Source organism: Piliocolobus tephrosceles, chromosome 1 (genome assembly GCF_002776525.5).
Source record: "Piliocolobus tephrosceles isolate RC106 chromosome 1, ASM277652v3, whole genome shotgun sequence".
Lineage (NCBI taxonomy): Eukaryota > Metazoa > Chordata > Mammalia > Primates > Cercopithecidae > Piliocolobus > Piliocolobus tephrosceles.
Window position 1 is genome coordinate 92,981,356 of NC_045434.1, and position 12,258 is coordinate 92,993,613.

General features: G+C 53.1%; 2 protein-coding genes across 2 annotated transcripts in view; one reads left to right on the forward strand and one right to left on the reverse strand.

The window, feature by feature from the left end:
* The window catches only part of RAB25 (RAB25, member RAS oncogene family), a 10,274-nt gene extending 9,189 nt beyond the window's left edge, over nucleotides 1–1,085 (forward strand). The window contains exons 4-5 of the mRNA XM_023214017.1: nucleotides 244–324; nucleotides 730–1,085. Of these exons, the coding sequence (XP_023069785.1) occupies nucleotides 244–324; nucleotides 730–857 (209 nt within the window). The 3' untranslated portion in view covers nucleotides 858–1,085. The remainder of the gene's footprint in view (nucleotides 1–243; nucleotides 325–729) is intronic.
* Nucleotides 1,086–2,605: 1,520 nt separating this feature from the next.
* The window catches only part of MEX3A (mex-3 RNA binding family member A), a 10,305-nt gene continuing 652 nt past the window's right edge, over nucleotides 2,606–12,258 (reverse strand). The window contains exons 2-3 of the mRNA XM_031935450.1: nucleotides 12,119–12,258; nucleotides 2,606–8,244 (exon numbers count right to left, since the gene is read on the reverse strand). Coding sequence (XP_031791310.1) covers nucleotides 7,136–8,244; nucleotides 12,119–12,258 — 1,249 coding nt within the window. The 3' untranslated portion in view covers nucleotides 2,606–7,135. The remainder of the gene's footprint in view (nucleotides 8,245–12,118) is intronic.

Sequence of the window (12,258 nt, forward strand, 5' to 3'; positions counted from 1 at the left end):
AGAATGGCGTGAACCCGGGAGGCGGAGCTTGCAGTGAGCCGAGATCGTGCCACTGCACTCCAGCCTAGGTGATGAGCAAGACTCCATCTCAAAAAAAAAAACAAAACAAACAAAAAAAAGAATTAAATGATCTGCTACATGCCAAGAGTTTAGCACATGGCAAATGTATATAGCAAACATTAATATTATTATTATTATTGCCTTTGACTCCCACAATTAATGGTGTGTTTCCCTTCCTGGCAGAAAACAATGGACTGCTGTTCCTGGAGACCTCAGCCCTGGACTCTACCAATGTTGAGCTAGCCTTTGAGACTGTCCTGAAAGGTTAGAGCCTACCTTTATTCTGCACCCCTATTCCATCCCCGTGGCTTCTGCAGGCAGCAGTATGAATGCAGACACTCAGCCCTCACCCCAGCTAATTTCTCAGCTCCTCTGTGGGTCCTGGCACTACTGCCTGTCCCCTTCAGTCCCTCCCCAGTGCCTCCCACTCAACCTGGAGCTCAGGGAGGGAACAGGCCACACTCCCCATGGGGCTGACTCTTGGTTCCTTCTCCACCCAGGTAAGTAGAAGGGACCCCAATGTCCACACTTCATTTCCTTCCTGCAAAACCTCCAGCAAGTGTAGCCACCCCCATGCTCAGAGGGGCATGCAGTATGTGTGAGGGGTGGGGGAGGAGGGAGCATGGGCTCTAAATCTTCTGGCCTGATCACTGCCCCCTGCCCTCCCAGAGATCTTTGCGAAGGTGTCCAAGCAGAGACAGAACAGCATCCGGACCAATGCCATCGCTCTGGGCAGTGCTCAGGCTGGGCAGGAGCCTGGCCCTGGGGAGAAGAGGGCCTGTTGCATCAGCCTCTGACCTTGGCCAGCACCACCCTGCCCCCACTGGCTTTTTGGTGCCCCTTGTCCCCACTTCAGCCCCGGGACCTTTCCTAGCCCTTTGGTTCCAAATATCAGACTGTTCCCTGTTCACAACACCCCCAGGGTCTTAAGGTCTTCATGCCCTATCACAAATACCTCTTTTATCTGTCCACCCCTCACAGACTAGGACCCTCAAATAAAGCTGTTTTATATCAATGCCTGGTCATTCTGCTGCCTCCCGTCTGTTCTTCCCTTTTCTCCTTGTCTGCACCTCCCCTTCAACTTTGGCCCCTCCTCTGAGTCCCTGATCCCCTTCCTCTGTCCTCCCCACAATACCTACTGCCCCTCAGGGCCAGCTGCCTCTGGAGTTCTGTGGTCTGGGGATGGTGCCAAGGGGATGGGAGGTGCCTGCCCTTCCCTCTGCCAACCCCCAGGGCAGGTGGGGGAGGGAGGAGAGCATGGAGGGGAGGGGGTATCTGGAAGGCAAGACAAAGGAAACCATCGGCGGGCACCATCTGGTGCTGAGGGCCCTGGTGCCAAGAACTGAGGTCACTGCAATGCCAGGGGCAAGGGGAGGAGGCAGCGGGAGATACAAGGGAGAAGAGGGGGTCAGGGCCTGTCCTGTAGGTGTGTACTGGGGAAGGGGTTTTTAAGCCTGAGAGGTGGAAGGTCCAAGTCCTCCATCTAGACTTTTTTTTTTTTTTTTTGAGAGGGAGTCTCACTCTGTCGCCCAGGCTGGGGTGCAGTGGTACGATCTCGGCTCACTGAAACCTCCACCTCTCGGGTTCAAGCAGTTCTCCCTGCCTCAACCTCCCGAGTATCTGGGATTACAGGTGCCCACCACCACACTTGGCTAATTTTTGTATTTTTAGTAGAGACGGGGTTTCGCCATGTTGGCCAGGCTGCTCTCAAACTCCTGATCCCAGGTGATCCGCCTGCCTTGGCCTCCTAAGGTGCTGGGATTACAAGCTTGAGCCACCGAGCCCGGCCCATCCAGTCTTCTTCCTGATCCCAAAGAAGAGGGATGGATTGAATCTGGTGGGGTAAATGGGGAGGGTCCCCATCTCTTGGCTCTCTGCCCCCTTTCCATAGAGCCTAGGAGATGGCTGTCCAGGTAGCATCTGTGTCTCTGCCTCACCTTCCCCTGTTCCTTTTTTTTTTTTTTTTGACGGAGTCTCACTCTGTTGCCCAGGCTGGAGTGCAGTGGCGTGATCTCAGCTCACTGCAACTTCCGCCTCCTGGATTCAAGTGATTCTCCTGCCTCAGCCTCCGAGTACCCGGGACTATAGGCACGTGTTACCACGCCCAGCTAATTTTTTGTGTTTTTGGTAGAGACAGGGTCTCGCTATGTTGCTCAGGCTGGTCCTGAACTCCTGGCCTTAAGTGATCCATCCACCTTGGCCTCCCAGAGTTCTGGGATTACAGGCATGAGCTACTGCACCCAGTCACCTTCCCCTGTTCTTCAGGTCAGGGTGGAACAAGGCCTGACTGCACCTCCAAAGAAGAGAAGGGAGTAAATGGAGAGAAAAGGCAGGGGATTAAGAGCTTGAAGACTCAAGCAGAGCTATGGAGAGCTAAGAGGGGGAACTTAAGGGTGGCAAGGAACTCTGGAGACATCCACTACTCACAGGTGTGTAGGGAGCCCAAAGCCACACTAGAGGAAACCCCAAGCTGCAATCCCCACCCAGATCCTCCCACTCACCCCAAGGTGGCACAGACTCATATGCTGAGAACAAAGACAGAGCCTTAAGTAATAGTACTTTTAATAAAATTAAGTTCTTAATAGCACATTTAATACATTAACCCTCCCCCTTCTTGGTTTCTCTGCATTTTGTGCAACATCACTTTGACTTGACTATTCTTGGGTCTGTTTTATTTCCCGCTTTTATTTTGCTTTTGAAATCTTTTTCCTTGGTGGATTTGTATGTGTCTTCACTAGATGCCTCAAATTAAGTCTGACCACAATCCTACTCTACTTTCTACAGTGGAGAGACCATCCTCCCTGCCCCAGGGCTGTCTCCACCCACCCCCCCCTTCCCCACCCGCACCCTCGAGTGGGGAAGGGGAAGCCCTCCCCACCCCAGACGCTACCATCCCAAACTAGCGGGGTTTCTAGGACAAAAAGAGCAGGGGGAATCTGTCCCTAGGTGGGGCAAGAAGAGTAAATTGGGGAGAGGGAGATGTGTTTGGGGTCTAGGGCCAGGGAGGGACATGGCAGAGTCATTGGTGTAATGAATGAAGCAGGCTCCTCCTGCCTAAAGGAGAGCTAAGGGGCCTCTCCACCCCCTTGAATAGTAGGGGAAGGCCCAGTGATTGCAAGCTGGGGTTGGTAGAAGGCAAGTGCTTTAAAAATGTTGATTTCTCACATGCAGAAGCCAAGCCCCCCAGTTTTGTGTGGGGAGGGCAGTGTGTTCCCAGGCCAGGGCACAGTGGATGACCACTACCTGAACACTTATAGATGGAGGTGAACTGGAGCAGAGGGTTAGGGTTGGGGTCACCCAAAGTCCCTGTGCCTTTCCCTTGCCTCTGTGCCTGTGGGGATGCCTTTCTCCCAGGCCTTCAAGGACAGTGTCTCCACTCCACTCCGTGGGAAGTCCTTCTTGGAATCTAACTTTTATGAGACAAGAAAGCACTTTGCAAGTAGGTGAAGAACCAGTCAGCTTTAAAGAACAATTATTGAGATTGTTACCGCCACTGCTGCCATGGAGGTCAAAGCTAAGTGGATGGGAACAGGGGTAGGGGACTGATCCCCTCAGTGCTCTTGAAGCTCTGAAGGTGAGAAGCGTGTGTGCATGTGTGTCTGTTTGTGGAATGACTTCCCAGGCTCTTAAATCAATCTGTAGAGAAGTGGACCGAGGTCACACTTCAAGAAGGACTTCCTCAGTTAGGCCTGGGGGAAGCAGGCATGGGAGGGTTTGAGCTGGGAGCCCCAGGGGAGGACATACCACATTGGAGTATGGGCTGCCCAGGTACTAGGGGTGCAGGTGAATGTGCTTGGCCTCCTCTGCTGCCCTCAGCCCAGCCCCTGTCTTATTGAGATGATCAGTGTGCATCCTTTCCAAGACCCTGGGAAACGAACCCCTCATTTCTTTGTCCTACAATTTAAAAATCCAAGGATTCTCAGAATCAACCCCAGCAGACTGGAAGCTCCCAATCTTCAGCTAGCAACCTGCTCCAACCCTGATCTCTGAAGATGGGGTAACTCAGGGTGGACTCAGCCACTTCCCTCCTCTATTTATCTTTTCCTTACGACTTGTATACATTCTACTGGACCCAGGGGCCCTCAATGCTACTAAACTTTAAGCTATCTGAATATTGTCTACTAAGTAACTAGTAATTGTTTCTTTCTCTCTCTAGGATTATATGAAATAAATTTGAATTATTATTATTAATAATTATTATTTTGTAGTATTCTTTTCTTTTAAACCCCTCGGTTTCTCTTTTTCTTCTCTTTCTCGTTTTTGGTTAAAAAAAAAAATCTAGATCTCTTAAATCTCACACATCTCTGAGGGTTCCTATAGGCCTGCTAGGCCTCAATTCTGGATTTCCCCTCCTCACTTGCCCTGGAACAGGGCAGGGGAAAGTGGTGGGGGACACCCCAGGATCCTCAGTCCTTAGTCCTACAGCTTCTTCCTTTCTTGTTAATCCCTTTCTTTGTTTGGCTCTGCCGGCTCCCCTGAGGGGGAGGGGGAGAGGGGAGGAGGAGTTCATGGAGTGAAATCCAATCTACTGGAAGGGCCCCAGGAGGGACCCGGTTCCCCCAGCTCCTCTCTCCACCATTCATCCCGGGATGCTCCCCCAAGAAAAGCAAATGACATTCCTCCCCAAAAAAAAGTGGGGGAAAAAAGCAACGTAAACCCAAACATATATTAAAAACACTTTTTTTTTTAAGATTTAACTCTGAATACAAATGTATTTTTTCTTCTTCTCTCCCTACATATATTCTAAACCTTCTAAAGTTTTTTTATTTTTTTAAGGATCACTTTATCATAAAATAAAATATCCTTTTCATATAATAAATTACCTAATAAAAAGTCTTTTTTTTTCATATTAGCCCAGGTTCTTTGCTACATTTATATGGTAATAAACGCCTTTATTAAAATAGAATATTAAATTATAAAGAACTGCTTTTTTTTTTTTTTTTTTTTTGCTATTTTTGTTTTCTCTCCTCTGTGTTGGTCGCCTGTCTCGTTCCCTCTCATGCTCTCTTTCTCTCCTCTATTTTGTCTCACTATGCGTGTTTCGTGTTTGTTTCTAGGTTTGGCTCAGTTGGTAAGGGTGGGATTGAATTTGCTGAGCCCCTAGTGTAACAGTCTTCTGCCTTTGTGGGTAAAGAGTGGAGAGGGGGAGGGGGATCGACAGACAGACATCCCTTCTTCCCACCCCCCTCCCCACCTGCCCCCGGCAACCGAGGGTGCCCATTTGGTTTGGTTTCTATTGTACAGACATCTCAGGATGGCTCACATAGGTGGGAAGGAGGGAAGTCGTCACAGGGCAGTTTTCTTGGCTGTGACCTCCTTCCCCTCCCCTCCCTGGCTGGTGTTCTGGAGGGGAAGGCTGTGGAGAGGTGTTAATTCTCGACAGGAGGAAGGAGAGGAGGAAATCCCCTCTGCACCTCCACCTGCTCCATCCAGGAAGAATGGGACTCTGGAGCTTTAAGTGCTCGGGCCGATCACTCAGAACAGTCCCACCCCATTATTTACAAGCATCTCCTGGGACTCCCATCCCTCCATCCTCTCTTGGCCCGGCCAGCGGAACCAGGAGGGTGGAGAGCTGGTGGCAGCCCCAAATGAGCAGGAGGGAAGCAGCAAAGGGGGTGCAAGGCCTGTAACAATATGTGATTCTCAGAATAGGCCCTGCTGCCCCCCAATTCTGCTTTGCCCCAGGCTGACCCCTCTCTGAAGACCTGGCTTCTCCTCAACCACATCGGGTGGGACACAGACTCCATGATTTGCATGGAGGATTCAAGCTAATAAGGATTCAAGCTAATAAGGATTCAATAAAGGTTCAGGTCAGGTTGAGAGGGGTGCAGGGAGTTGGGCACTGCATGGGAAGAGCAGCTCTTTCCTCCACCAGTCTCTCCTCCTGCCTCATGCCCTTTCCTGCTCCTTTAAATAGCAGACACACTACTCTGGCGCCCCCACGTCCACAACCAGAATACCCAGCCCAAGAACTACTCCCTAAATATAATGCCCATAGGTGATGAAGGTAGGGGTTTGACCCTTTACCCCAGTATTAGTCCCCTCCTCACATTTTCACTGAGAATGGGGATACATTCCATTAAGAATTTGAGATGTTTCTTTGGAGGAGTTGGGAGAGGGCCTCTAGATGCCTGAAGAGGAATGGAGGGACCAATCAAATATTCCTCCCCCTACTTCTCCCCAGGAGGATGGTGTCCCCAAAGCTGGGCTGGAAGGGGCAGGGGCAAGGGGAAGGGAAGAAAGACAAAGACAAGGAACAGAGCTGGGAGTGACAGCCACCAAAAGAAAGCAAAGCAAAGAGCTGGAGGGAAAGGAAAGAGTTGAGGAAAGGGGAGATCCCAAAGGAAGGGAAGAGAGTGAAGGGGGGAGGGGCAGGGGCAGACAGGAGCACTCCTCTCCAGATTCCTCTAGCCCAGCTTTGTGGGGACAGATGGCTTCTGAGCCTTTCAGCCATAGAAACGATTGACATGCTTCTCTCCCCCAACCCCTAGAAGATCTACGCAACTTCTGATAGGGCTCCAAGTCCCTTACACCGCTGGAAACTGATGACAGTTTCACAAACAGGATATGGGGGTGGGGTGGGGGGTAAAGGGTCATGCTAGGAGGTCGGAGGTCAGGACCAGAGGGCTTAGGGATTGGAAAGAGCACCTCTAGATACAGGTGGTAATTCTCCCTCTCCCTTTTATCCACCCCCTCCTCGCAAGAAGGGGTGGAGTGACACACAGCGGGGGAGGTGGGCAGAGGGCATCAGAATGCCTTAGCGGCCACCTCTCCTCTGGCAAAACAAAAGTTTCTCTTAGCTGCTTCCAGATTTAAGGGTGTGTTGAGGTATCAGAGTTGTAACTCTAGTAAAATTTTCAGTCTGGCCCCCTCCCAGTCTTTCCAGGACAGGGTGACCAGAGGCTCTGAAAGTGGCCCACCCTCCAGCCACCACTGCCTCCCTCCCCCCTTCCCCAGCGAGCGAGTATCTCTAAGCACCTTGCCCCTCAAATCACCGCTTTCCAAAAGGCCTTAGTGGAAAACAGGTCCAGGGTGGGCCCCGTGGAGTGCGCCCCGGAGGCATGGGGCACGGGGCTTAGGAGAATATTCGGATGGCTTGCGTGGCTGTGATGTGGCAGACGGGACACTCTGGGTCCGTCCTCTCGCAGATGCGTACTGCACACTCCATGCAGAACAGGTTGTGTCCGCAGGGCACAAGGGCGGCAGTCACTTCGCTCTCAAAGCAGACCATGCAATCCCGCCCGCCGCCGGGGCTCCGCAGGCCGCCTCCACCAAGTTTAGAGAAGCCCTGGAGCGGCTCTCCAGGGGGGCGCCTAGGGAGTCCGGCCAGCTCGGGTCCCGCGGAAGTGGCAGGGGAGCGGTGTGCGCCCGGGGGCCCAGCGCGGGCCTTGGCGGAAGAGGAGGAGGAGGAGGAGGCAGAGGAGAAGAGCACGGAGGTAGGCGTGGCGTTCTCCTGGCCCGCCCACAGCGGGGGGCTAGTCTCCGCCACTCCGTAGTACACATCCTGCTTGCCCACGCCATAGCCTGGAAAGAGGTACCCGCCGTAGCCAAAGTCCCCGCCCTGCTCACCCAGGCGTGGGGCCTCAAAGCCAGAGTCCACTCCGCACTCGCCGATGCAGCCCAGGCTGTTCTGCCGGAAGGTGGAGAGGGGCTTGCAGCCGGGCGGGTGCACCCTCCAAGCGTCAGAGTAGCGGCTATCGAGTGCAGCGTCGGGGCTCCCCGCCAGGAAGTCGTTTTCATTGTTGTACTCAAGGATCTTGCCAGTGCGCACCGCGATGTGCGTCTCGATCTCCTCGCGCGCACGCTCCACGTTGCCTGGGGCACCCGTGATCTCGAACACGGGGTCGCGGTCACGGCTTGGTGTGATAATGTATGTGTTGGTTTGCTGCTGGATGCGCTTGATGGTTGCCCCTTTGGGGCCCACCACCAGCCCCACCACGCGGTAGGGCACCCGCACACGGATGGTCACCTGGCCAGGCAGAGCAGGAGCTACGCCAAAGGCGGCGCCTGACTTGTTGCGGGAGGCACGGATCATGGAGAAGTGCTCCGCTGCTGAGATGATTTCCCGCCGGGCGGTGGCCACGTCCTCCCGCCGCCCTGTCACCATGAACACTGGCTCCTCGCCTCTCACCGGAGTCTTGATGTAGGTGTTGGTCTTGGCCCTCAAGGCCTTAATCTTGCAGCCTGGGATAGGGCGGGGAAGGAGAGAGACAAAGAATTGCACACAGCAAGGTTTGTGCTGGGACCAATAAATTCCTGATCCTCACCCAAATACCTAGCCTCCCAGGAACCCTTCAGTCTACCCTTTGAAATGCCCACTGCTGCACACACAGTCCACCCTGACTTGAAGAACCCATTTATCAGATCTCAGATGTACCTAATGTCTCTATCAGCCACAGATTTCAAAATGTACTAACTTTCCCTGAGTTCCATTCAGGGCCCTCCAAATTCATTCACTTCTCAAAACCCCCAAATAATCACTGACCCTCCCAGACAAGGTGGTAACTCAAATCCATTCACAAACTACACTCCTTTCCCCCAACATTTGCTCTTCCTTCAATTTCTCTACTGATGCCTGGCTACTCACAAACTTCCAAATCACTTAATCACACCCCACATCTGTCACTGACCCTGATGTTTCCACAGAACCCCAATGTGCTCAGTAACCTCACAATCTACTCATGTGACCCTTGGTCATTAAAAGTGTCCTCCAAACTACTCGGGGACCACTGAAGTCTATCTGCTCTATGACTGCCCCACATGCCTTCCACTCAGTAGTTTCTCTCAGTGGGCCTCAAATTCCATAGTGAGTTTGCAGCAGCGAGTAGGGTGTGGGGGACTGGGAAGGGTCTGAGAATCATAATTTCAAGGAGGAAAGGAGGAGTATGGAAATAAAGAAACTTCTGTGTGAGGGAACAGTGCCCAACCCTGTGTCACTCTTGTCCCCCTGTACCCTGGGGGCAAGAGAACTGAGCTGGGCTGGGGCTGAGTAGGGTGAGGGAGAGGTATTGTGGATCCACACTCCTGCTTTGAAGTAGGAGTGAGTTAAAGCTGGGAGGTTAGGGAAAGGCAGGAAGAGAAAGAAGAAAAATGAGACAAAGAGAGACAAAGAGGGAGAAGGCTAGAGAGAAAAGTAAGGGCTACTGTTTCTAAAAGCTGCTGACCTGGGGTCTGAACAAGTCCCTCTCCTCCTTACCTACCTTCCTCTTTCCTGCTCCTAGCTTCACACAGAGCTTCCAAGACTCATGCCCTTTTGGGAAGCACACGTCACGTGTGTGAGTTCGCACACATGTACCTAAGAGATGTGCCTTTATCTAAATAATACTTATGGGGCCAATCTAATGTATACTTTTATACACCTCTTTCATACACACATCAAGTCCCTGTGTTTTGGCCTTTCATACATCCCACTGTCCATCCCCATCCTCCCCAGCACACAAACAGCACATTCCTATACATACCCACACCCACGACTTTCAACCCCATTCACATATAGACCCACTCACACCCTTCTCTGAGCACAATTCACTATTACCTTTTTCTCTGCAACCGAAACCAAGTGGTCCTACTTTTCTGCCTCTGCCCCAACCCTCCAACCTGAGACCTGAGGTGAGCTCATTTTTTCCTCCTTCCTCCACTCCAGATGGCTGCTGCTTCAATGCTGGCAGATTGGGGGTGGGGGAGAGAGAGTAGGTTGGGGCCGCGGCCCACACGTTTTTTTTTTTTTTTTTTGAGACAGAGTCTTGCTCTGTCACACAAGCTGGAGTGCAGTGACATGATCTTGGCTCACTGCAACCTCCGCCTCCTGGGTTCAAGCGATTCTCCTGCCTCAGCCTCCTGAGTAGCTGGGATTACAGGCACCTGCCACCACACCCGGATAATTTTTTGTATTTTTAGTAGAGATGGGGGTTTCACCATGTTGGCCAGGCTGGTCTTGAACTCCTGACCTCAGGTGATCCACCCGCCTCGGCCTCCAAAGTGCTGGGATTACAGGTGTGAGCCACCACACTCTGCCCCCTCCCCTCACTTTTAAAAGACCTTAAGGAGAATTTGCTTGTTCCCTCTTGTCTTCAGACCTCTTGGCAGTTAAGAAGTCCTACCTGTTGTCCAACCCACATCCTTGCTGCTTTAATGTCAGTAAAGGATTGTTCTATTTTCGAGGTATGGAGGGTCGCAAAACAGTGAACTCCCCTCTCCTACCATTTCTGCTCACATATCGTTTGATGGGCACCTGGGTTCTGGCTCTAAGTTTTGGGTCCAAAAACTTAAATGAGAGCTAAGTATCTTTAGCAGTTGGCGTTGGGGTGAGGAGGACAGGCCAAGACATCCCAGTAAGAAGAAACACTAGAGGCCTGGAGGTGCAAAACTGGTGATGGGTCTCTTCCTGGGTTCTGCAACCTCGAAGAAGCATCTCTTGAAGGGAAGACCTACTGGGCTTCACCTTCCTAGAGGTCAAACAGAGGAGCACTAACACTGCAGCATGAAGAGGGAGGTTAGACAAGAGGGAGGACTTCCATATACTTGACTGAGGGGTAGGCTTATCTTTTGTGAATAAAAAATCTCCTTACTTTTATGAGGGACAAGCCCATCTGATGCGGAGGCAGAAGAGGAAAGAATGACTCCATTAAATTCCGGGGCCTCCCAAGACCACCCCCACACCCAAGAAAAGGTAGCAATGTCCGTCCCCACCCAATTCCAGGGCTTTGGATCCCCAGTTTCTGACAAGAGGAAATCCAACTTTCTAAATCAGAAATCTCAAGAGATGGAGTGCCCCAGGGGAATGAGGGCTGTGCAGGGGAGTGGCATCTTCCCCTCCTCCATTCTGGATCTCTCGGTGAAATCCCCCTAACCCCCAGCACTCCCAGTGGATGAGGTGGGATGTGGAGTAGGGGCCCCCCTGGCCCGCCTCTCCTTTTCCTCCGCCAGAAGCCGGCCTCCTCCCGCACTCCCAGCCGGAATGCAGCTCCTCTATTGTTCCCCACTGTGGGACAGCTCCTCCCCCCCCCCCCCCCCCCCCCCCCCCCCCCCCCAGCCCGCCCCCTTCCCATTTCCCAACCCCCCCCCCCCCCCCACTCTCCTTGGAGAAGCCAGGAGAGGGAAGGGTCCCCAAGATCCCGTCTGCTCAATTTGGACCTTCACCAACACCCCCACCCACCCACCCAGGGATGCTGGAGCAGCAGAGGGTGTGGTACCAGACATACTAGGCTGGATTAATTCTGCACCCCCTCCCAACAGACCCAGGCACACGCCCTCCACCACATTTCCAGGTGAAGGTTTCTTACCCCCCAGCATTCCCCCTCCTGCCCTGTCCTACTCTTTCACTACCAGAGACCCCTCTCTAGGCCTCTGGCCCAAGGCCGTGGCCAGCCCAGAACAAAAGCCAGAGAGGGAAGAGGAGAGGTCCAAGCCAGGACGTAGCACTTCCTTGGAGACACCCCTTCCAAAACCCCAGAGACAGTCCAACTTTGGTGTGTGGGTGACCACAGGACCCCCTCCTCTCAGCAGCCCCCCTCACCGCCTCTTCCCCAGGCTGGGACCCTCCCTTGGGCCACACCCCCTTCCATTCCTACACTGAGCCCAACAAAGAGACAGATACTCAGTCTGGCTTCGAGGGCCAGGTCTCCCCCCAAAGTCTGTAACTCCAGGCGGCTGGGGGCCCCAGGGGTGCCCCCTCCCCAACGTAGGAGCAGATATCAGAGTACAGGCTTCTGAGTAACTCTTAGCACATTCCGTCAGTTTTTCTGGTTAGGAGTGGACACCCCCTCCGGACAGCCTCCCTGGATTGGGAGACCGATCCCCTCCCCTTTCCCTCTTCCAGTGCGAGGATATTTCTTTGTCTAAGGGCAGAGCTCTGGGGGAGGAAAGATCTGGAGAACCGTCCCGACTAGGGGTAGCTGGGAACTTTGTGGCACTTAGAAATCAGGGTAGGGGGCGGGTCTCTCTTTGTGGGGAAGGGACAGAGCCGGAGGCGGGCAAGAAGGGAAGAAATGAACTTTCCGCGCTAGGGACGGGGTGCCCCCACTACAGTCCCTCTCAGTGGTCCCGGCGCCCCGCTTACCTTGCCTGCCCACGATCTCGGCCACGTGCTCGGAGGTGGGCACGGGAACACACTCCGTGGTGTTGCTGCTGCCCTTCAGGCGCAGCTCGGCCTCTTTGTAGAGAGCGCAGAGCTTGGCGTCGCTCGCCCCTTTGGGGGCG